At 42.6% G+C, this 23013-nt stretch overlaps 1 protein-coding gene across 1 annotated transcript in view; it reads right to left on the bottom strand.

Moving 5' to 3' along the window:
* LOC140197571 (N(4)-(beta-N-acetylglucosaminyl)-L-asparaginase-like) overlaps window positions 1-23013 on the bottom strand; it is a 35290-nt gene that overhangs the window by 4617 nt on the left and 7660 nt on the right. Inside the window, exons 2-7 of the mRNA XM_072257691.1 lie at window positions 19189-19342; window positions 18330-18442; window positions 7107-7219; window positions 6847-6964; window positions 2365-2440; window positions 689-796 (exon numbers count right to left, since the gene is read on the bottom strand). Of these exons, the coding sequence (XP_072113792.1) occupies window positions 689-796; window positions 2365-2440; window positions 6847-6964; window positions 7107-7219; window positions 18330-18442; window positions 19189-19342 (682 nt within the window). The remainder of the gene's footprint in view (window positions 1-688; window positions 797-2364; window positions 2441-6846; window positions 6965-7106; window positions 7220-18329; window positions 18443-19188; window positions 19343-23013) is intronic.

Below are 23013 nucleotides of genomic sequence, written 5' to 3' on the forward strand. Positions count from 1 at the left end.
ATCAAAGTGGTTTCACTGTAAAACAGTGCTTTGTGCCAGACAAAGCAGAGTTTAGAGAGAAGACCCGCCCCCCAAATCCCAGGCTGGCACTGCCCACAAACACCAAGCCTGATTCTCCTCTCAGGTCAGCTGGATGGAAAAATACAAGGAAAAGTAAACAGAACTCCTTGGCATCATTATCAGATTTGTTTATGATATGGGAGTTCCAAGAAGTTACAGCACATGAAGTCAACGATATTGCTACATAAATGAAGACTAGCAAATCTGGTAATTTTATCTCTTTGCAGTTTAATAAAGTGTAATTGCCATCCCACCCATCCAAAACTTTCACTGATCCACTGCAAACATTTGAAGATGATTTAAGATGGTATGATTTATCTCTTGTGCTTGTATTACTATTCCCAGCTCTTGCCTTATTGTAATTCATGATTAGTATAATAAAAAGCATTAAAATCGCTGTTATTCACCTTGTCCTTTGATTAAATGGCAGTCTTTTCTTCCCATGCCAATCTTTATGCAGAAATATGGACACATAATTTTAGATAAAGACCGTCTCTGAGGCAGCTAAAGTCATGTTTTCAAGGAATGTTTCACTTTGATCAAAATTAAGTATTTCAGCTTAACTAATTGTTCACAATCAATAAACCATATTTTACCAAATGCAAATATAGTCAATAATGATATATACCTTGGAAGGAATCGCATCATAATATCACCATTTCCAGTTGCCGCTGCAGCTCCTGCTGTGCTATCGGCATAAGCACCTGCTCCAGCTATTGCTGAATCCCCTACACGGCTGGGGAAAGTACAAATAGAACATCCAATAATTGCTATTTTGTACAAATTATTGTTTCTAGATATTAGAGTGCATTGTTGTAAGTGGCAGAGATAGTATCCAGGTTCAACTACACAAGCAATATTAAATTAGGACCAGAATTGGGCTATTTGGCCCATTGAGTCTATTTCAATATTCCATCATGGCAGGTTTATTTCCTCTCTTAATCCTATTCTCCTGCTTTCTCCTTGTAAACTTTGACACCCTTCCTAATCAAGAGCCTGCCAGCCTCCATTTTAAATATACCCAATGACTTGAGCTCCACAGCCATCCGTGACAATGAATTCCACAGATTCACAACCCTCTGGCTAAAGAAATTCCTCCTCATCAGGACTGATTTAGGAATGAATATGCATCAAGATCACCACCACCCAGGCCACGCTCTCTTCTTGCTACTGCCATTAGGTAGAAGGTACAAGTGCCTCAGGACTCACACCACCAGGTTCAAGAACAGTATCTACCCCTCAGCCATTAGCCTTTTGAACAAAAGGGGGTAACTTCACTCACTTTCACACCCCACCATTGAAATGATCCCACGACCAATAGACTGACTTTGAATAGACTGTTCTCATTAGCTATTGCTATTTATTTATATTTACATTTGCACAGGTTGTTGGCTTCTGCACTCTGGTTAAAAGCCCTAGCTGGGCAGTCTTTCATTGACCCTGTTATATTACTATTCTATAGATTTGTTGAGAATGCCCACAAGAAAATAAATCCCAGGGTTGTACATGTTGGCATATGTACTTTGATAATAAAATTTACTTTGAACAGTTTAATTATAGACTAACAATTTAGTAATGCATTTTAGATATACAATTCTTAAAAATATAAAAAGTTGGTCCTGAACTTGGGATGTTCAAGACAACTGCTAAGTGCTCAGGTAAATTTAACACTGCCTCAAAACAACCTTTATCAATTAATTTAAAAGGCAATGGATCTCATCTAATTGTCCTGTAAATTTGCCATAAAGTTCCTATGTGGTGCAGGATCATACCAATTCAGTTGTCTCTCAAAACAGCATTATAGATAGGGTTTGAATCCATTTACTCATTAACCAAAGGGATCTTCATGTATGCACTGGGTACATTTGAGGATAGTAACGCACTGGAGTGTCATCCTGTTCTCTAAGTATGTCGAATGAAGCTGCTGCAGCCAGCACCAAGAACAGGTAGCAGGCGGGGAGAGTGCAAAAACTTGAAATTGCTCTGCTCCACCGAGTTTTATGAGGAGTTCAGTATTCCAGCAGAGTGATAGACTCTCAGCACAGAGACCAAGCACACCAGCAATTAGGGTGCTTGCAAAGCAGTGTCAAAATTGCAAATGGGGAAAAAAAAAAGCTTATGTATCAGTAATGCAATTCCAGCTTGGCACTGCAAGCTCTGGTTCAGTATTAATATAGACAAGCATAGTCAAAGATAGTGTAAGTAAGATTAAAAATAGCATTTGGACCAGCAGCTCTATCTATCATAAGACCATAACATGCAGTAAGAGAAGTTGTTTACTTGTCACAAATCATAAATACGTACCCTGGGATTTTATAGATGAGACCATTAGTCGATGCCCCTGCAGCAATAGTTCCATTGCTCTGAATCACAATTATACCTAAATTCAAAATCTAGATTAAAGTGAAATCCTGGATAAATCCCCCCTTTTTTTTAGATCTATACATCTTGAAGTTAAAAATACCAATCATTTTTATATCCACAAAAATAATAAAAGGAATAAGTAAAATTGAAGTAAATGGAGATCAGTTGAGAAACTTTCCATTAGGTAGAATAATATCTTGCATCAACTGAAGGCCAAATCATCTTAGATCCAGGTCACTCTTGCAAGAGTTCTTCAAGACAGTGTCCTATTCCATTGGCTCTGCTTACTTTTCCACCCATTCATTATAATTCCAGAAGTGAGGAAATTCACTGATAATTTCAGGTAAAATTGCCTGGATCAGGAAGCAGTTTATGTCCAGTGTAGCAAGGAAATGGGTATCATTCAGTCTTATTCTGGTACATGGGAGCTGGCAACTCGGCCTCGTAAAAAAAAAACTGCGCTGTGAGAAGGACGTGGGGGAACACTCACAGAATCTTTCCTCCAAGACAACCACTTGAAAAAAAGTGGTCGCCGAGGCTCTGGCCGAGTATGGCACACACAAAAAAAAAAAATCTGCAATGTAACTCTTTTCCCAGTGCCTGATGGGCTTGCTACCAACTCAAAAGGTAGAAGTTCGGAATGCCATGGAATGTTTCCCACTTAACACAAAATACTGGTGGAACTTCTGAAATGCCTGCTTCGCTGCCGCTGCAACTGTGTGATCCAGAATCTCAGGAGGGGAAGGCCCCGAGTCCTCGGCTTTGCTTGTTGCTCGGTGGCCGGGTGGGGTCGAAGCGCTCGGTGCTGGAGGGCTGGTCGGAGGCTTGAAGTTTTTGGACAGACTCGGAGTTTGCTGCGGTCGGGTGCTTCCAATGGTGCGGCATCAGCAAGTATGCGGCGTTTGGAGATTCATGGCAGGGAGAGTTTCTCCCTTCTACCGTCTGCATGAGATGATGAGGCTATCAGAACTTTGAGACTTTTTTTTTACTGTGCCCATGGTCTGCTCTTTATCAAATTACGGTATTGCTTTGCACTGTTGTAACTATATGTCATAATTATGTGATTTTGTCAGTTCTAGTCTTGGTTTGTCTTGTGTTTAAACCATACAAACTACAGCACAGAAACAGGCCCTTTGGCCCTTCTTGGCTGTGCCGAACCATTTTCTGCCTAACCCACAGACCTGCACACGGACTATATCCCTCCATACACCTCCCATCCATGTATCTGTCCAACTTATTCTTAAATGTTAAAAAAGAAACCGCATTTACCACCTCGTCTGGCAGCTCATTCCACACTCCCACCACCTTCTGTGTGAAGAAGCCCCCCCAATGTTCCCTTTAAACTTTTCCCTCCCGCACCCTTAACCCATGTCCTCTGGTTTTTTTCTCCCCTTGCCTCAGTGGAAAAAGCCTGCTTGCATTCACTCTATCTATACCCATCATAATTTTATATACCTTTATCAAATCTCCCCTCATTCTTCTATGCTCCAGGGAAGTCCTAACCTATTCAACCTTTCTCTGCAACTGAGTTTCTCAAGTCCCGGCAACATCCTTGTAAACCTTCTCTGCACTCTTTCAACATTATTTATATCCTTCCTGTAATTTGGTGACCAAAACTGAACACAATACTCCAGATTCGGCCTCACCAATGCCTTATATAACCTCATCATAACATTCCAGCTCTTATACTCAATACTTTGATTAATAAAGGCCAATGTACCAAAAGCTCTCTTTATGACCCTATCTACTTGTGACGCCACTTTTAGGGAATTTTGTATCTGTATTCCCAGATCCCTCTGTTCTACTGCACTCCTCAGTGCCTTACCATTAACCCTGTATGTTCTACCTTGGTTTGTCCTTCCAACGTGCAATACCTCACACTTGTCTGTATTAAACTCCATCTGCCATTTTTCAGCCCATTTTTCCAGCTGGTCCAAGTCCCTCTGCAGGCTCTGAAAACCTTCCTCACTGTCTACTACACCTTCAATCTTTATATCATCAGCAAATTTGCTGATCCAATTTACCACTTTATCATCCAGATCATTGATATAGATCACAAATAACAATGGACCCAGCACTGATCCCTGTGGCACACCACTGGTCACAGGCCTCCACTTGGAGAAGCATTTCTCTGCTACCACTCTTTGGCTTCTTCCATTGAGCCAATGTCTAATCCAATTTACCACCTCTTCATGTATACCTAGCAACTGAATTTTCCTAACTAACCTCCCATGCGGGACCTTGTCAAAGGTCTTACTGAAGTCCATGTAGACAACATCCACTGCGTTCCCTTCATCTACTTTCCTGGTAACCTCCTGGAAAAACTCCAATAGATTGGTCAAACATGACCTACCACGCACAAAGCCATGTTGACTCTCCCTAATAAGTCCCTGTCTATCCCTGCTTGTAGATTCTGTCTTTTAGTACTCCCTCCAATAACTTACCCACTACCGACATCAAATTTACTGGCCTATAATTTCCCAGATTACTTTTTGATCCTTTTTTAAAACAACAGAACAACATGAGCCATTCTCCAATCCTCCGGCACCTCACCTGTAGACACCGACATTTTAAATATATCTGCCAGGGCCGCTGCAATTTCAGCACTAGTCTCCTTCAAGGTCCAAGGGAACACCCTGTCAGGTCCTGGGGATTTATTCACTTTAATTTGCCTCAAGATAGCAAGCACCTCTTCCTTTTCAATCTGTACAGTTTCCATGATCTCACTACTTGTTTCCCTTAATTCCACAGACTTCATGCCAGTTTCCTTAGTAAATACAGACGCAAAAAACCCATTTTAGATCTCCCCCATTTCTTTTGGTTCCTCACATAGCCAACCACTCTGATCTTCAAGAGGACCAATTTTATCCCTTACAATCCTTTTACTCTTAATAGACCTGTAAAAGCTCTTTGGATTATCCTTCACTTTGACTACCAAGGCAACCTCATGTCTTTTAGCCCTCCTGATTTCTTTCTTAAGTATTTTCTTGTACTTCTTATACTCCTCAAGCACCTTATTTACTCCCTGTTTCCTATACATGTCATACAACTCTCTCTTCTTCTTCATCAGAGTTGCAATATCCCTTGAGAACCAAGGTTCCTTATTCCCGTTCACTTTGCTTTTAACCCTGACAGGAACATACAAGTTCTGCACTCTCAAAATTTCTCCTTTGAAGGCTTCCCACTTACCGATTACATCCTTGCCAGAGAACAACCTGTCCCAATCCACGCTTTTTAGATCCTTTCTCATTTCTTCAAATTTGGCCTTCTTCCAGTTCAAAACCTCAACCCTAGGACCAGATCAATCTTTATCCATGATCAAGTTGAAAGTAATGGTGTTATTATCACTGGAACCAAAGTGCTCCCCTACACACACTTCCGTCACTTGTCCTAACTTGTTTCCTAATAGGAGATCTAATATTGCATCCTCTCTAGTTGGTACCTCTATATATTGATTTAGAAAACTTTCCTGAACACATTTTACAAGCTCTAACCCATCTAGACCCCTAACAGTATGGGAGTCCCAATCAATATGTAGAAAATTAAAATCCCCTACCACCACAATTTTATGTTTCCTGCAGTTGCCCGCTATCTCTCTGCAGTTTGCTCCTCCAATTCTCACTGACTACTGGGTGGTCTATAATACAACCCCACTATTGTGGCCATACCTTTCCTGTTTCTCAGCTCCACCCATAAGCACTCAGTAGACAAGCCCTCTAATCTGTCCTGCCTGAGCACAGCTGTAACGTTTTCCCTGACAAGCAATGCTACCCCCCCCCCCACCTTTCATTCTTCTGCCTCTATCACATCTGAAACATCGGAACCCTGGAATATTTAGTGTTTCTGTGATATCATTCTGGAGGAACGTTGTATCATTTTTTAATGCATGCATTTCTAAATGACAATAAACGAGGACTGAGTATCCTCATAATCTAATCTAATCTAACTCAACAGGTCAGGCAGCATCTTTCTGTTACTCTAGAATTCCAGCATCTGCAGAATCACTTGAGCTTATTAATGCTTTCAACAAAGCTCAAAATCATCAACAACTTTCGTATAAAGCGACCTGTTTGATTGGCACTCCATCCACTGGGCTACATAATATCACACACTACCAGTGACTAAATAACATGATTCCATTGTGTACCATGTGCAAAACATTGCATTAGCTCACACTTTGACATTCAGCAGGAACTATATGAGGACCACATTCTCCTGGCTTGGAAGTGTATCACTGTTTCAGCATCATGCCTGTGTCAAGTTTCTGTTACTCCCTTCATTGCAGAAATGGACAAATAACTAAATCACACAGACTGCAGTGGGGGCTTACCACCATCTTCCCAAGGGAAATCAGACATAAAAAGCTAGTCATGCCGGTGATAGCTAAATACCAAACAATATAGAATAATAAGAATAAATTACCAATGGTGTCATGGCTCTGAAATTTGATATGCGGTGCTAACTTTACAGGTCGTTCTGGTCCTAGATCCTTCACTGGTTTGTAGGGGCCACATGAAGTTTCAGGCCGTGGTGAGACATTCTGTGAAAGTCAATCATTTTCATACAGCAGGTTAGCCGTCAACAGTAGGGATGGACACAATTTAATTTCAATGCTGGCTTCTCGCTTTAAGTTTCTCTAAAATGTCAAGCAGCAGTTATCTTTCAAGGAAAATGCCACTTACCCTCCTGAAGTTGGGCTGGCAGTTTTGATTCAACCAGGCTGAGAACAGGGACAAAGACCGGTTTGTTTTCAGATCTTCACTGAGGAAACCCATATTTTGAGCAAAAATTGATGCTGTCAGAAAAATATTATACTTACATTAGACCTGATTTGGTATATATGGAGTGAGGAAAAATGAGGATTGACCTGATGATGAGGGGAACAAATAGGATAGATAGTGAGATTTTCTTTCCACTAGCATAGATGTTTATAGCAGAGGATCTAGCTTTAAAGATCTTGAAATTTAGAGAGAGTCTGAGAAAGCATGAGCACTTGAACTTTCATGGTAAAGAAGACTGTGGGACAATTACTATAAGTTAATAGTGCAGCCAGGGACCCATGGTAGCATCGTAGTTAATACGACACTATTACAGCTCAAGGTGATGGAATTCAGAGTTCAATTCAGGTGTCCACTTTAAGACGTTTATACATCCTTCCAGTGAACATGTCAGTTTTCTCCTACAGTCCAAAGGTGTACTGGTTAGTAGGTTAATTGATCATTATAAATTGTGCTGTGACTAGGCTAGGGTTAAATAGGTGGGTTGATGTGCTGTGGGGCTCATTAGGTTGGAATGACCTGTTCTGCGCTGTATCTCTAAATAAAATAAAGGTTCTCGATGGTCAGCAGGTCAAGTGGGCTGAAGGGCCTGATTATACTGTTACAAGTACACATTATTGTTTGAACATTTCAAGTTCACTGCCCTTCGGACACTGAAAATACAATTTTACAAATACAGAAAAGACTTGAAGATTCTCTCGACTGGTTGTTTGAGAGTACTTCCCCACATAGAATCATAAAATTTACAGCACAGAAATGGGCCTTTTAGTCCATCTTGTTCATGCCAGCCATGCTGCCTATCTTGGTTAATCCCATTTATCTGTATTAATAACATAGAATAGTACAGCACAGTACAGGCCCTTTGGGCCACATTGTTGTGCTGACCCTCAAACCCTGCCTCCCATATAATCCCCCACATTAAATTCCTCCATATACCTGTCTAGAAGTCTCTTAAACTTCACTAGTGAATCTGCCTCCACCACTGACTCAGGCAGTGCATTCCACGCACCAACCACTCTCTGAGTAAAAAACCTTTCTCTAATATCGCAATAGAAAGGAAGGACATAAGCCGGGAAGATGTGGAATCGATATGGGTAGAGCTGCGTAACACTAAGGGGCTGAAAACGCTGGTGGGAGTTGTGTACAGGCCACCTAACAGTAGTAGTGAGGTCGGAGATGGTATTAAACAGGAAATTAGAAATGTGTGCAATAAAGGAACAGCAGTTATAATGGGTGACTTCAATCTACATGTAGATTGGATGAACCAAATTGGTAAAGGTGCTGAGGAAGAGGATTTCTTGGAATGTATGCGGGATGGTTTTTTGAACCAACATGTCGAGGAACCAACTAGAGAGCAGGCTATTCTGGACTGGGTTTTGAGCAATGAGGAAGGGTTAATTAGCAATCTTGTCGTGAGAGGCCCCTTGGGTAAGAGTGACCATAATATGGTGGAATTCTTCATTAAGATGGAGAGTGACATAGTTATTTCAGAAACAAAGGTTCTGAACTTAAAGAAGGGTAACTTTGAAGGTATGAGACGTGAATTAGCTAAGATAGACTGGCAAATGACACTTAAAGGATTGACGGTGGATATGCAATGGCAAGCATTTAAAGATTGCATGGATGAACTACAACAATTGTTCATCCCAGTTTGGCAAAAGAATAAATCAAGGAAGGTAGTGCACCCGTGGCTGACAAGGGAAATTAGGGATAGTATCAATTCCAAAGAAGCAGCATACAAATTAGCCAGAAAAAGTGGCTCACCTGAGGACTGGGAGAAATTCAGAGTCCAGCAGAGGAGGACAAAGGGCTTAATTAGGAAGGGGAAAAAAGATTATGAGAGAAAATTGGCAGTGAACATAAAAACTGACTGTAAAAGCTTTTATAGATATGTAAAAAGGAAAAGACTGGTAAAGACAAATGTAGGTCCCCTACAGACAGAAACAGGTGAATTGATTATGGGGAGCAAGGACATGGCAGACCAATTGAATAATTACTTTGGTTCTGTCTTCACTAAGGAGGACATAAATAATCTTCCAGAAATAGTAGGGGACAGAGGGTCCAGTGAGATGGAGGAACTGAGCAAAATACATGTTAGTAGGGAAGTGGTGTTAGGTAAATTGAAGGGATTAAAGGCAGATAAATCCCCAGGGCCAGATGGTCTGCATCCCAGAGTGCTTAAGGAAGTAGCCCAAGAAATAGTGGATGCATTAGTGATAATTTTTCAAAACTCTTTAGATTCTGGACTAGTTCCTGAGGATTGGAGGGTGGCTAATGTAACCCCACTTTTTAAAAAAGGAGGGAGAGAGAAACCGGGGAATTATAGACCGGTTAGCCTAACATCGGTGGTGGGGAAACTGCTGGAGTCAGTTATCAAAGATGTGATAACTGCACATTTGGAAAGCGGTGAAATCATCGGACAAAGTCAGCATGGATTTGTGAAAGGAAAATCATGTCTGACGAATCTCACAGATTTTTTTGAGGATGTAACTAGTAGAGTGGATAGGGGAGAACCAGTGGATGTGGTATATTTGGATTTTCAAAAGGCTTTTGACAAGGTCCCACACAGGAGATTAGTGTGCAAACTTAAAGCACATGGTATTGGGGGTAAGGTATTGATGTGGATAGAGAATTGGTTAGCAGACAGGAAGCAAAGAGTGGGAATAAACGGGACCTTTTCAGAATGGCAGGCAGTGACTAGTGGGGTACCGCAAGGCTCAGTGCTGGGACACCAGTTGTTTACAATATATATTAATGACTTGGATGAGGGAATTAAATGCAGCATCTCCAAGTTTGCGGATGACACGAAGCAGTGTTAGCTGTGAGGAGGATGCAGGATGACTTGGATAGGTTGGGTGAGTGGGCAAATTCATGGCAGATGCAATTTAATGTGGATAAATGTGAAGTTATCCACTTTGGTGGCAAAAATAGGAAAACAGATTATTATCTGAACGGTGGCCGATTAGGAAAAGGGGAGGTGCAACGAGACCTGGGTGTCATTATACACCAGTCATTGAAAGTGGGCATGCAGGTACAGCAGGCGGTGAAAAAGGCGAATGGTATACTGGCATTTATAGCAAGAGGGTTCGAGTACAGGAGCAGGGAGGTACTACTGCAGTTGTACAAGACCTTGGTGAGACCACACCTGGAGTATTGCGTGCAGTTTTGGTCCCCTAATCTGAGGAAAAACATCCTTGCCATAGAGGGAGTACAAAGAAGGTTCACCAGATTGATTCCTGGGATGGCAGGACTTTCACATGAAGAAAGACTGGATGAACTAGGCTTGTACTCATTGGAATTTAGAAGATTGAGGGGGGATCTGATTGAAACGTATAAAATCCTAAAGGGATTGGACAGGCTAGATGCAGGAAGCTTGTTCCCGATGTTGGGGAAGTCCAGAACGAGGAGTCACAGTTTGAGGATAAAGGGGAAGCCTTTTAGGACTGAGATTAGGAAAAACTTCTTCACACAGAGAGTGGTGAATCTGTGGAATTCTCTGCCACAGGAAACAGTTGAGACCAGTTCATTGGCTATATTTAAGAGGAAGTTAGATATGGCCTTTGTGGCTACGGGGATCAGGGGGTATGGAGGGAAGGCTGGTGCAGGGTTCTGAGTTGGATGATCAGCCATGATCATAATAAATGGCGGTGCAGGCTCGAAGGGCCAAATGGCCTACTCTTGCACCTATTTTCTATGTTTCTATGCCCCTTGAACTTCCCACCCCTTACCTTAAAGCCATGTCCTCTTGTACTGAGCAGTGGTGCCCTGGGGAAGAGGCGCTGGCTATCCCCTCTATCTATTCCTCTTAATATTTTGTATACCTCTATCATGTCTCCTCTCATCCTCCTTCTCTCCAAAGCAGTAACTCAAAACAAAAAAAAGACTTTACAATGGCGGGATGCAGACGAGCATCTCTGAACACAAAACATGTCGAACCTCAAAGTGGATGGGCTACAGCAGCAGAAGATCATGAACATATACAGAATGGCCACTTTATTAGATACAGGAGGTACCACTGAGCATATTTTAGGATTTTCCTTAATCTCACCTGCTCGTCCCCTAACTCCACCCATACTGCTCCCCTCTGCCCATCATTCATCAACATTCCTCCTCCACTATCACCAACTAATAGTTCACATTTACCTCCTGAATCATATTTGCTGAAGTTCCTTTATGACTCCTTTCTATCCTCCTCATTATTTTGTTTTAAAAACACTTCCCTCTTGTCAGATTTGTTTTCTTCTTTCTTCATTACAGAAACATACAAAATAGGTGCAGGAGTAGGCCATTCAGCCCTTTGAGCCAGCACCACCATTCAGTATGGTCATGGCTGATCATCCAACTCAAAACCCTGTACCAGCCTTCCCTCCATACCCCCTGATCCCTTTAGCCACAAAGGGCCATATCTAACTCCCTCTTAAATATAGCCAATGAACTGGCCTCAACTGCTTCCTGTGGCAGAGAATTCCACAGATTCACCACTCTCTGTGTGAAGAAGTTTCTCCTCATCTCAGTCCTAAAAGGTTTCCCCTTTATCCTCAAACTGTGACCCCTCGTTCTGGACTTCCCCAACATCGGGAACAATCTTCCTGCATCTAGCCTGTCCAATCCCTTTAGGATTTCGTATGTTTCAATAAGATCCCCCCCTTCAATCTTCTAAATTCCAACGAGTATAAGCCTAGTCGATCCAGTCTTTCATCATATGAAAGTCCTGCCATCCCAGGAATCAATCTGGTGAACCTTCTTTGTACTCCCTCTATGGCAAGAATCTCTTTCCTCAGATTAGGGGACCAAAACTGCACACAATACTCCAGGTGTGGTCTCACCAAGGCCTTGTACAACTGCAGTAATGCCTCCCTGCTCCTGTATTCAAATCCTCTTGCTATGAATGCCAGCATACCATTCGCCTTTTTCACCGCCTGCTGTACCTGCATGCCCACTTTCAATGACTGGTGTATAATGACCCAGGTCTCATTGCATCTGCACTTTTCCTAATCGGCCACCATTCAGATAATAATCTGTTTTCCTGTTTTTGCCACCAAAGTGGATAACCTCACATTTATCCACATTAAATTGCATCTGTCATGAATTTGCCCACTCCCCTAACCTATCCAAGTCACCCTGCATCCTCCTCACAGCTAACACTGCCGCCCAGCTTCGTGTCATCCACAAACTTGGAGATGCTGCATTTAATTCCCTCATCTAAGTCATTAATATATATTGTAAACAACTGGGGTCCCAGCACTGAGCCTTGCGGTACCCCACTAGTCACTGCCTGCCATTCTGAAAAGGTCCCATTTATTCCCACTCTTTGCTTCCTGTCTGCTAACCAATTCTCTATCCACATCAATACCTTACCCCCAATACCATGTGCTTTAAGTTTGCACACTAATCTCCTGTGTGGGACCTTGTCAAAAGCCTTTTGAAAATCCAAATATACCACATCCACTGGTTCTCCCCTATCCACTCTACTAGTTACATCCTCAAAAAATTCTATGAGATTCGTCAGACATGATTTTCCTTTCACAAATCCATGCTGACTTCGTCTGATGATTTCACCGCTTTCCAAATGTGCTATTATCACATCTTTGATAACTGACTCTAGCATTTTCCCCACCACTGATGTTAGGCTAACCGGTCTATAATTCCCCGGTTTCTTTCTCCCTCCTTTTTTAAAAAGCGGGGTTACATTACCCACCCTCCAATCCTCAGGAACTAGTCCAGAATCTAAAGAGTTTTGAAAAATTATCACTAATGCATCCACTATTTCTTGGGCTACTTCCTTAAGCACTCTGGGATGCAGATCATCTGGCCCTGGGGATTTATCTGCCTTTAATCCCTTCAATTTACCTAACACCACTTCCCTACTAACATGTATTTCCCTCAGTTCCTCCATCTCACTAGGCCTTCTGTCCTCTACTATTTCCGGAAGATTATTTCTGTCCTCCTTAGTGAAGACAGAACCAAAGTAGTTATTCAATTGGTCTGCCACGTCCTTGTTCCCCATAATCAATTCACCTGTTTCTGTCTGTAGGGGACCTACATTTGTCTTAACCAATCTTTTTCTTTTCACATATCTATAAAAGCTTTTAGTCAGTTTTTATGTTCCCTGCCGGTTTTCTCTCAATCTTTTTTCCCTTTCCTAATTAAGCCCTTTGTCCTCCTCTGCTGGACTCTGAATTTCTCCCAGTCCTCAGGTGAGCTGCTTTTTCTGGCTAATTTGTATGCTTCTTCTTTGGAATTGATACTCTCCCTAATTTCCCTTGTCAGCCATGGGTGCACTACCTTCCCTGATTTATTCTTTTGCCAAACTGGGATGATCAATTGTTGTAGTTCATCCATGCGATCTTTAAATGCTTGCCATTGCATATCCACCGTCAACCCTTTAAGTGTCATTTGCAGTTTATCTCAGCTAATTCACGTCTCACGCCTTCAAAGTTACCCTTCTTTAAGTTCAGAACCTTTGTTTCTGAATTAACTATGTCACTCTCCATCCTAATGAAGAATTCCACCATATTATGGTCACTCTTACCCAAGGAGCCTCTCACGACAAGATTGCTAATTAACCCTTCCTCATTGCTCAATACCCAGTGTAGAATAGCCTGCTCTCTAGTTGGTTCCTCGACATGTTGGTTCAAAAAACCATCCCGCATACATTCCAAGAAATCCTCTTCCTCAGCACCCTTACCAATTTGGTTCACCCAATCTATATGTAGATTGAAGTCACCCATTATAACTGCTGTTCTTTTATTGCACGCATTTCTAATTTCCTGTTTAATGCCATCCGCAACCTCACTACTACTGTTAGGTGGCCTGTACACAACTCCCACCAGCGTTTTCTGCCCCTTAGTGTTATGCAGCTCTGCCCATATCCATTCCACATCCTCCCGGCTAATGTCCTTCCTTTCTATTGCGTTAATCTCCTCTCTAACCAGCAATGCTATCCCACCTCCTTTTCTTTCATGTCTATCCCTCCTGAAAATTGAACATCCCTGAATGTTGAGCTCCCATCCTTGGTCACCCTGGAGCCATGTCTCTGTGATCCCAACTATATCATATTCATTAATAACAATCTGCACTCTTAATTCATCCACCTTGTTACGAATGCTCCTTGCGTTGACACAAAGCCTTCAGGCTTGCTTTTACAACACTCTTAGCCCTTTTCCAATATTGTTGAAAAGTGGCCCTTTTTGATTTTTGCCCTGGATTTGCCGGCCTGCCACTTTTACTTTTCACCTTACTACTTTCTGCTTCTACGCTCATTTTACACCTCTCTGTCTCTCTGCACTGGTTCCCATCCCCCTGTTGTTAACTAACCTCCTCTCGCCTAGCCTCTTTAATTTGATTCCCACCCCCCAACCATTCTAGCTTAAAGTCACCTCAGTAGCCCTCGTAAATCTCCCCGCCAGGATATTGGTCCCCCTAGGATTCAAGTGTAACTCATCCTTTTTGTACAGGTCACGCCTGCGCCAAAAGAGGTCCCAATGATCCAAAAACTTGAATCCTTGCCCCCGCTCCAATCCCTCAGCCACGCATTTATCCTCCACCTCATTGCATTCCTACTGTCACTGTCGCGTGGCACAGGCAGTAATCCCGAGATTACTACCTTTGCGGTCCTTTTTCTCAACTCCCTTCCTAGCTCCCTATATTCTCCTTTCAGGACCTCATCCCTTTTCCTACCTATGTCATTGGTACCTACATGTGCCACGACCTCTGGCTCCTCACCCTCCCACTTCAGGATATCTTGGACACGATCAGAAATACCCTGGACCCTGGCACCAGGGAGGCAAACTACCATCCGGGTCTCTTATTTTTCATGTGTAGCTCAAAATACACAACGCAAGTCTGTCTCTGCTGTTGCTTTGCTACACGCTTAAGTGCTTGGGGGTGGGCACTGATGCTTTTTGTTTCGCTGGTGGAGGGCAGGAGATTGTTGCTTGCAGCCGCGCAAGCGTGGGATGGAGGGGATTTGGGGGTGGGGGGTGGGGGGGGGGCCCTCTGTCATTCATTCCAGGTGGGCACTCCTGTTTTTCATGGATGGTTGCAAAGTAAAAGCATTTCAGGATATAGGTTGTATACATTTCTCTGATATTAAATTTACCTTTGAAACCTTTGAAATGTGTCGTTTGTGTAAACAACCAGAAGAATCTAAGGATGCAATAATATGCCCACAATGTTCAGCAGAACAACAACAACGGCAAAACAAACCCCCTTCCTCCATCCCAGACAGATAGACACACACATACACATCTGGAATAGCTGCTTCCTATCTACCTCTCCCAAGTCTTGTCCTATACCATTAAAATCCACCTTCCCTCAGTTTAGGGCCCCAACTCAAGGGCCAACTTTACCTTCCCAAATGACTGCTTTGAACTTGACCACACAATGATCATTGTACACAGATACACTTCAATCACTTGCCCATTTTCATTCCCTAATATAAAGTCAAGCCCCTGCCCTAGTATGTCTCTACATATTATTTGGCACAAACTAGATGGGCTGAATGGCCTGATTCTGTGCTGTAGCACTCGATGACACAGAAACAGGACCTCTAGCTTATCAGTCCATGCCAAACTATTACTCTGCCTAGTGCCATTGACCCACACTTGGATTATAGTTCTCCATACCCTAGAAACAGGACTGATGAAGGATCCTGGTCTGAAAGGGCGACTGTTCACACCTTTCCATAGATGCTGCCTGAGCTGCTGAGTTCCTCCAGCATTTTCTGTGTGTGTTGGGTGCAGCCTTTCATTGATTCTATTGTGTTTCTTGTATTTACCGTGAATGCCCACAAGAAAATGAATCTCATAGGCTACGTCCACACTGGACCAGATAAATCCATAACCGAAACTTTTTCTCTTCTTTTTGACCCTCCATCCACACTGAAACAGCACTTTCCTCCCCCGAGAATGGAGCTTTTCTAAAACGCTCTCCAGAGTGTTTAAATCTGAAAACGCTGGTTGGGCATTGTAGTCTGTACGGGGTAACCGGAGGTTTTAAAAAAACCTGTCGTCCCTTTTATCGGTGAAAAGACTATGGCTGTAGGAACTGTTACCAGGTTGACCCCTCTGTGGGAGTGGGGAAGATGTTGGTGGGGCCACCCGGGGGTCTGTGTGTCTGTGTGTGTAGCTATTGTAGTGGCTGTGAGGCTGGTATTGTGGCGGTGGAAAGTACTGGGGGGAGCCATTATATTCCTCATCATTGCAAATCCCTCTGCAACAGAGTTAGTCAGTTTTTCAATGTTCGTCGTCAGCCGGGTCATACTGTCCGTGAACTCCCTGTCGGTCGCCTCCATACGCTCCAGTATTTGTTTTTTTAGTTTTAAGTCCTCCTGCGCGAGAGCCAACAGCTCTCCGTCGTTTGGCAATTTCCTTTTAAGTTTTTCTAGTCTGTAACTGGACAAACATGCACCAAGTATAGAGTTTCCTCTTCGCTTATTTTCTGTAGATGTGTCCTGTGCATGCTGAGTAGAGGAGATTCGCCCAAATACCCGTTTTGATGTGGACAGAGGCATTTTAAAAACCAGTGTTTTTACGCGAAACCAGCGTTTTCAAAATTATCCGGTCTAGTGTGGACATAGCCTCAGAGTTGTATATGGTGACATAGATATTATCTGATAGTAAATTTAACATCCTTTAACATCTGCCGGACGATGCTGAGGATGTTCTACGAGTCTGTGGTGGCCAGTGCTATCATGTTTGCTGTTGTGTGCTGGGGCAGCAGGCTGAGGGTAGCAGACACCAACAGAATCAACAAACTCATCCGTAAGGCCAGTGATGTTGTGGGGATGGAACTGGACTCTCTCACGGTGGTGTCTGAAAAGAGAACGCTGTCTAAGTTGCATGCCATCTTGGTCAATGTCTCCCATCCACTACATAATGTACTGGGTGGGCACAGGAGTACATTCAGTCAGAGACTCATTCCTCTGAGATGCAGCACAGAGCGTCATAGGAAGTCATTCCTGCCTGTGGCCATCAAACTTTACAACTCCTCCCTTGAGAGTCAGACTTATTTCATAAGTCCTGGACTTATTTCATAATTTACTGGCATAATTTACATATTAATATTTAACTATTTATGGTTCTATTACTATTTATTATTTATGGTACAACTGTAACGAAAACCAATTTCCCCCTGGGATCAATAAAGTATGACTATGACTATTTACTTTGAACTTTGAAGAAAGTTATACATCATCACAAAAGGGGTCTTGTCCAAAGAAAGCTCAACCCCAAGTTGCTGCCAATAAGAATTTTATGTGTATGGAATTTGATGTTATGCGATATTTACTAATTTATGGTTTATCACTTTACATCAAATACAAATTCTTTCCAAAATATTATACCTGAAACATTGCCTCAAAAGATCAACAAGGAAACTGCTGGAGGAAATCATTGGTTTGAGCAGCAGTTGTTGGAAGAAAGGAACTCTTATTGTTTCAGGTTGAAACCCAGGATCAGATTGCTCTGCCTCTCACAGAATTATTTATTGCTAGTTAATTCAGAATTCATCTCCTTACAGTACTGCATATTTTTTTTTTGAGTGGACGCCCAGACATTAATTAATTCTGAAAACCTAAGAAAAAAATCTAAATTCCTTTATAACCAGAAAAATGAAGTTCATGGTCCCAGTGCTTCAATGTTAAAAGCCAATGTAGTTTAAAAAACTGGGTCAAAGAAATTAAAAACACTTTTTTATTTTTAATGCAGACAATTCATCACTTTAGAGATTAAAAGGATATTAAGTAATTTTTCACTTGAATTTATCTATTTCTGAATTTATCATTTTAAGTGCCTGTCGAGGTGTCAGCCATGGTTAATAAGCAGAGAAGTCAATGAAACAATGAGTCAGTGAATATAATTGGGACAGTACAGTGCAATACTTTGCCTGCCACGGAATAGAAGAAGTGCTGGTATGTTGAAGTGGCTATTAGAATCAAGGCTCAATCTGGAAAACTTAAAAGATCCCAAGGCACCATTTCAGTGAAAAGCTATTAAGAGTACCAAGCCCTGTCTAACTTTAAAATCCTCAATAAAGGTTACGGGCAAACTGAGTAGTCCTTATCTTACTGCATGCATATCCCACTTTACCTAACAGCAATGTGAATGAATAACAGCAAGGGATTACCTGACTCCCCTACCAACAGTGAATGAGTGGTACGTTCCATCACTGCCCGAGCGACGCTGATCGCACTCTTAATCCTTCGAAGGTCTCCAACTCCGCCAACCTCAATGGTGTCACTGGGGATGCAAAATGAAGATGGATCATGATGGTGAGTCGGAGCATGAACTTGTGTGGCCTGACCTTTCCTCTGTGGTCAAGTTTGGCTATTGTCCTCCCATTCAGAGCTTTCAAACTTCAAAATGTTGACACAGGCAAGAAGATGATGTAGAAACACAAGAGGCTGCAGATGCTGGAATCTGACAAGAAAGGAAGGCGACAAATGAATCCAGATCAGGGAGCGATGATGGGCAGATGGAGCCAGTTGAGGAAGTGTTTAGGAGACCCAGTGGGTTAAGTGTGTGGATGATAGGCAGATGGAACCAGGTGGAGGAAGGGAATAAAACTGAGTAATGAGGAGTGGCAAGCTTACGGTACAGTATGGGGCGCAACGGTAGCGTATTGGTTAGCACAACGCTTTACAGTACAGGCAACACAGCTTCATTTCCCGCTGCTGCCTGTAAGGAACTTGAATATTCTCCCCCTGACCACATGGATTTCCTCTGGGTGATCTGGTTTCCTCTCACAATCCAGATTCCGTTGGTAGGTTAATCGATCATTGTAAATTGTCCCAGGATTAGGCTAGGATTAAATCAGGGAATTGCTGGGCGGTGCAGTTCGAGAGGTCGGAAGGGCCTATAATCTCTCTAGCTTAATAAATAAATCAATAAACATTCGACAGGGCTTTACAACATTATTAGCCGTAAGAACAAGTTTTAAGTAAGTGTGTTTCACTCTATGCACAACAGCAAATTACATTTCTTACCCATTCATTATCAGTGCGTCCAACGTGGTCTCACCGGTTTCATCAGGACTTCCTCCGTATCCCACAGTGCCACGGCACTGGTCAATCTCACATTGGTTGCCACCTTTCTCCACTGCGTCCAGTGCTGATCCACCACTCATAAGAGTCTTCCATGCTAATCGCAACAAACACGCAATTTATTTCCACCTCTCTAATGAGCAGTAATGACATAAACCAAATTATTAGAAGCATTTACACTTGGAGGCGAGGTTTAGTTGTTTTATGAGAATGTGTGTATCCTTTATAATATTAAGGTAGAAATTAATTTTAAGAATCTGTACAATAAAGAACATGCTGAATATCACTGAAAAAGTACTTCGTGTTAGCAGAGCAGATTCAATGGGCCAAATGGCCTAATTATGCTGTTGTTGTACATTCATATGGTTAGAAAGAAATCAATTCCTAGTCAGTAACATTATACAACAACATCAGCTTGATCTTGATCCAAAAGTCCAATTCGGGTCAATGGAAAGAATTTAAAGCAGAGTACAATGTCCAACTATGCAGCACATTGAACAAGAGTGATGCTTTCTACAAGAGAAACTGATGAGTTGACAAGTTCCTCTCATTCTCCTCCTGACATTCCCTCCAGTGTGGTATTTCAAAGAAGAGAATGTCAGAGAGGAAGGTAGGGAACACAGTGACTGGCAGACACCAACATTTTAGCAAGGAACTGGGAACAGCAGATTTGCAACATCTATTAAGTTTTGTTCAGAAAAAGCCATGGATAATATTTAGCTGTCTTTTTATTTTGAACTCAGGTAGTCAGTCTAGAATACAAAGGCAATGCTGAGGCTTCATAAGGTATATATCAGGCCGCACTTGGGGGATTGTGAGTAGTTTTAGGGTACTTATCTAAGAAAGGCTGTGCTGGTGTTGGACATGGTCCAGAGGAGGGTCACAATACTCCTAGAAATAAAAAGGTTAGTATATATGGAGCGTTTGGTGGCTCTGCGCCTGTACTCACCGGGATTTAGAAGAATGGGGGAGGATCTCATTGAAACTTATTGAATATTGAAAGACCGAGATAGAGTGAATGTGGAGAGGATGGGGGAGTCTAGGACCAGAGGGCACAGCCACAGAATAGAAGGTGTCCCTTTAGAAGAGGAATTTCTTCAGCCAGATCGTGGTGAACCTGTAGATTTAATTCCAACAGACAGCTGAGGAGACTAAGTCATTGGTTACATTTACAGCAGAAGTTGATAGGTTTTGATTAGTAAAGGCATCAAAGATTATGGAGAGAAGACAGGGGAATGAGGTTGAGAGGGATAATAAATCAGCCCTGTACACTCCCTCACTTTTTTAAATTTCTTTTTTGCACTTAATTTTATATATATATTTCTTATTGTAACTCACGTTTGTTTAAAAATTATGTATTGCAATGTACTGCTGCACCAAAACACCAAGTTTCTCAATGTATGCCAGTGATATTAATCCTGATTCTGATTGAGTGGAATTCTCTGCCCTAGAGGACTGCTGGCCTGTTCTTAAACTGGTTAGTTGAAGATGTTGAAGGTCCTGGAAGGTGTTCTTCATCTTGAATTGGGCTGCAATGGAAGAATGGAAGACATCGGCGGGTGGGGTGGGAGAATGTTGATAGAAGCCATGAGCAAATGCGTGCTCACAAGTCACCCTTGGAATATTGTATTTACCTTATTGAATTTATTCCATTTACCTTTAGGAATGATTAGAATTGTTTCCCCACAAACTGTGGTCCATTGTCACTGACTAGGTGTTCCTGAACACCATTTCTTGCGAAGAGTCTTCTCATCACATCAGCAGTTCTCAAGGCTTTAGTGGGTGGAGGCTACTGGGAATACTGGCCACTTTGTAGCTGCGTCTACTACTACGAAGAAATATGTACTCAGGATTGTTCCAGCAAAATCAACATGGACCCTCTGCCAGGGCAATGCAGAACATTCCCAGGGATAGAAAGGCTCTGCTCTTGGAATCTTGTGGACATGTTGGCATATCATACGGTGCATTGAAAGCTGCTCAATCCACTGATTTATCCCAAAGCTTTCATTTTAACCATGCCTACATGACCAGCATGTAGCTCCTCCAACAGGCTCCTCTCAGCTTGTATGGTACAATACCTATTAGGCAACCACCATCAAGGGTCAGTTCAAAAAAAAAAAATGACAGGTCTTGAGTTTCTGCTGGAAATTCCAGCCACTTTGAGTGACCATATAGATCTGAAAGAGTGAGGTTTCCCTTTGGATTATCTCTGCCATAATAAGAAGACTTTTGATTTGCATTGGGGAGTATATGTCAAGAGAAGTGTTTTTTTTTTGTAAATTTTTCAAGTATTCCCTTTTCCAATGGATAGTCAATCAGCATTTCCACAATTGGTTGTTCTCTAGATTTCAATCTGGCAATAGTGTCCTCCAAGAAACGGAGTCCATTTCTACATTGGTGCTGCTGCTGGTGGAGGAACATATTTCTGTAGATTGAAAATGACACTAGCGGTTGATGAGCAGAAATGAAGGTAAACACTCTCCCATACAAGTACTGGTTTAATAGGTTTTACACCCCAAACCAGACTCAAGCCCTGTCTGTCAATCTGTATGTAACTTTTCACAGCAGTGGCAAGGGAACGTAATGCAAAGGGTATGGGACGTTCACTTCAATCACTCATAATATGTGACATGACTGTGTAGACTTTTGTAAATAAAATGGCATAAGAATTTTAAGTTTATGGAAAACAGTAACAACTCTTTTATCGTCAACCAAACGTAGAACATAATGAAGTGAAACTTTTACTGCACTTTATGTCAGACCAGCCTCTTAAAGTGAACCCCAACGCAATGCCAGTGGTTGTGATTACGCATATGTTTCTACCCATTACATTACCCTACACATGCCCCCACCCACCCCCACACCCCAGAATTCACCAAAACCAGTCTTGTGAGCCTGTTCGGAACTCAGCCAAGCCGCCCAGCTCAGGTCCTATGTTCCATGGGTGGAATAACTGCAGGTGCCTCTGGCTCATCCGTGTCGACATGCTCATGGTCATGTCATGACACCAGCAGCATGGTAGAGGAATCCTCCACGTCTTGGTGGGCCAGTTTAAGACAATCTACCAAAATACATTCAGGTTTATCCATTCCAAAACGTAGAATGGGCCATCGTAAGGGGGCTTAAGGGGATGTTGGTGTGCATCACGGCCCATGAAAATAACAGAGTGTAGGTCAACGGGAACCCAAGAGTGCTGTACGCCTTGACGGGAGGTAGAAATAGCAGCGGAGGAAATGGGTTTACTGAGGAGGGCGAAAGCTGCTGAGGCCAACCAGGTGGTTGTGGTGTCAGGAATAAAATTACTTGGTACTTGTAACAGCTGCCTGTATACCAACTCAACCGTGTACAACTGCAGGTCTTCCCTTGGAGCTATTCGGAGCCCCAGCAGGACCCACAGTAGAAGAACATGCCAACACTCCTCCGTCATGGAAGCCCTCAGAGCAGCCTTTAAGGAGTAGTGAAGCCACCTGCACAGACCATTGGACCTACATGAGGTAGCCCAACGCCAAGATTCTGGGCCATCGCAGCCTAGAGGTCTAATGTGAATTGGGGACCAGAGTCAGAGAAAATATCAGATGGGATGCCAAAATGAGCAACCCAGGTGTTGATGAACAGAGCCAAGTCAGTGGCCGTCGTTGATGCTAGATGGATGATCTCTGTCCACCTGGTGGTACGGCCCACCACGGTAAGGAGGTGCATGAAACCAGGGGAGTGGAGAAAGAGGACCAACCAGGTCCACATTGACATGGTCAAGTCATCGCTCAGGGA

This window comes from Mobula birostris, chromosome 5 (genome assembly GCF_030028105.1).
Source record: "Mobula birostris isolate sMobBir1 chromosome 5, sMobBir1.hap1, whole genome shotgun sequence".
NCBI classification, from domain to species: Eukaryota; Metazoa; Chordata; class Chondrichthyes; order Myliobatiformes; family Myliobatidae; genus Mobula; species Mobula birostris.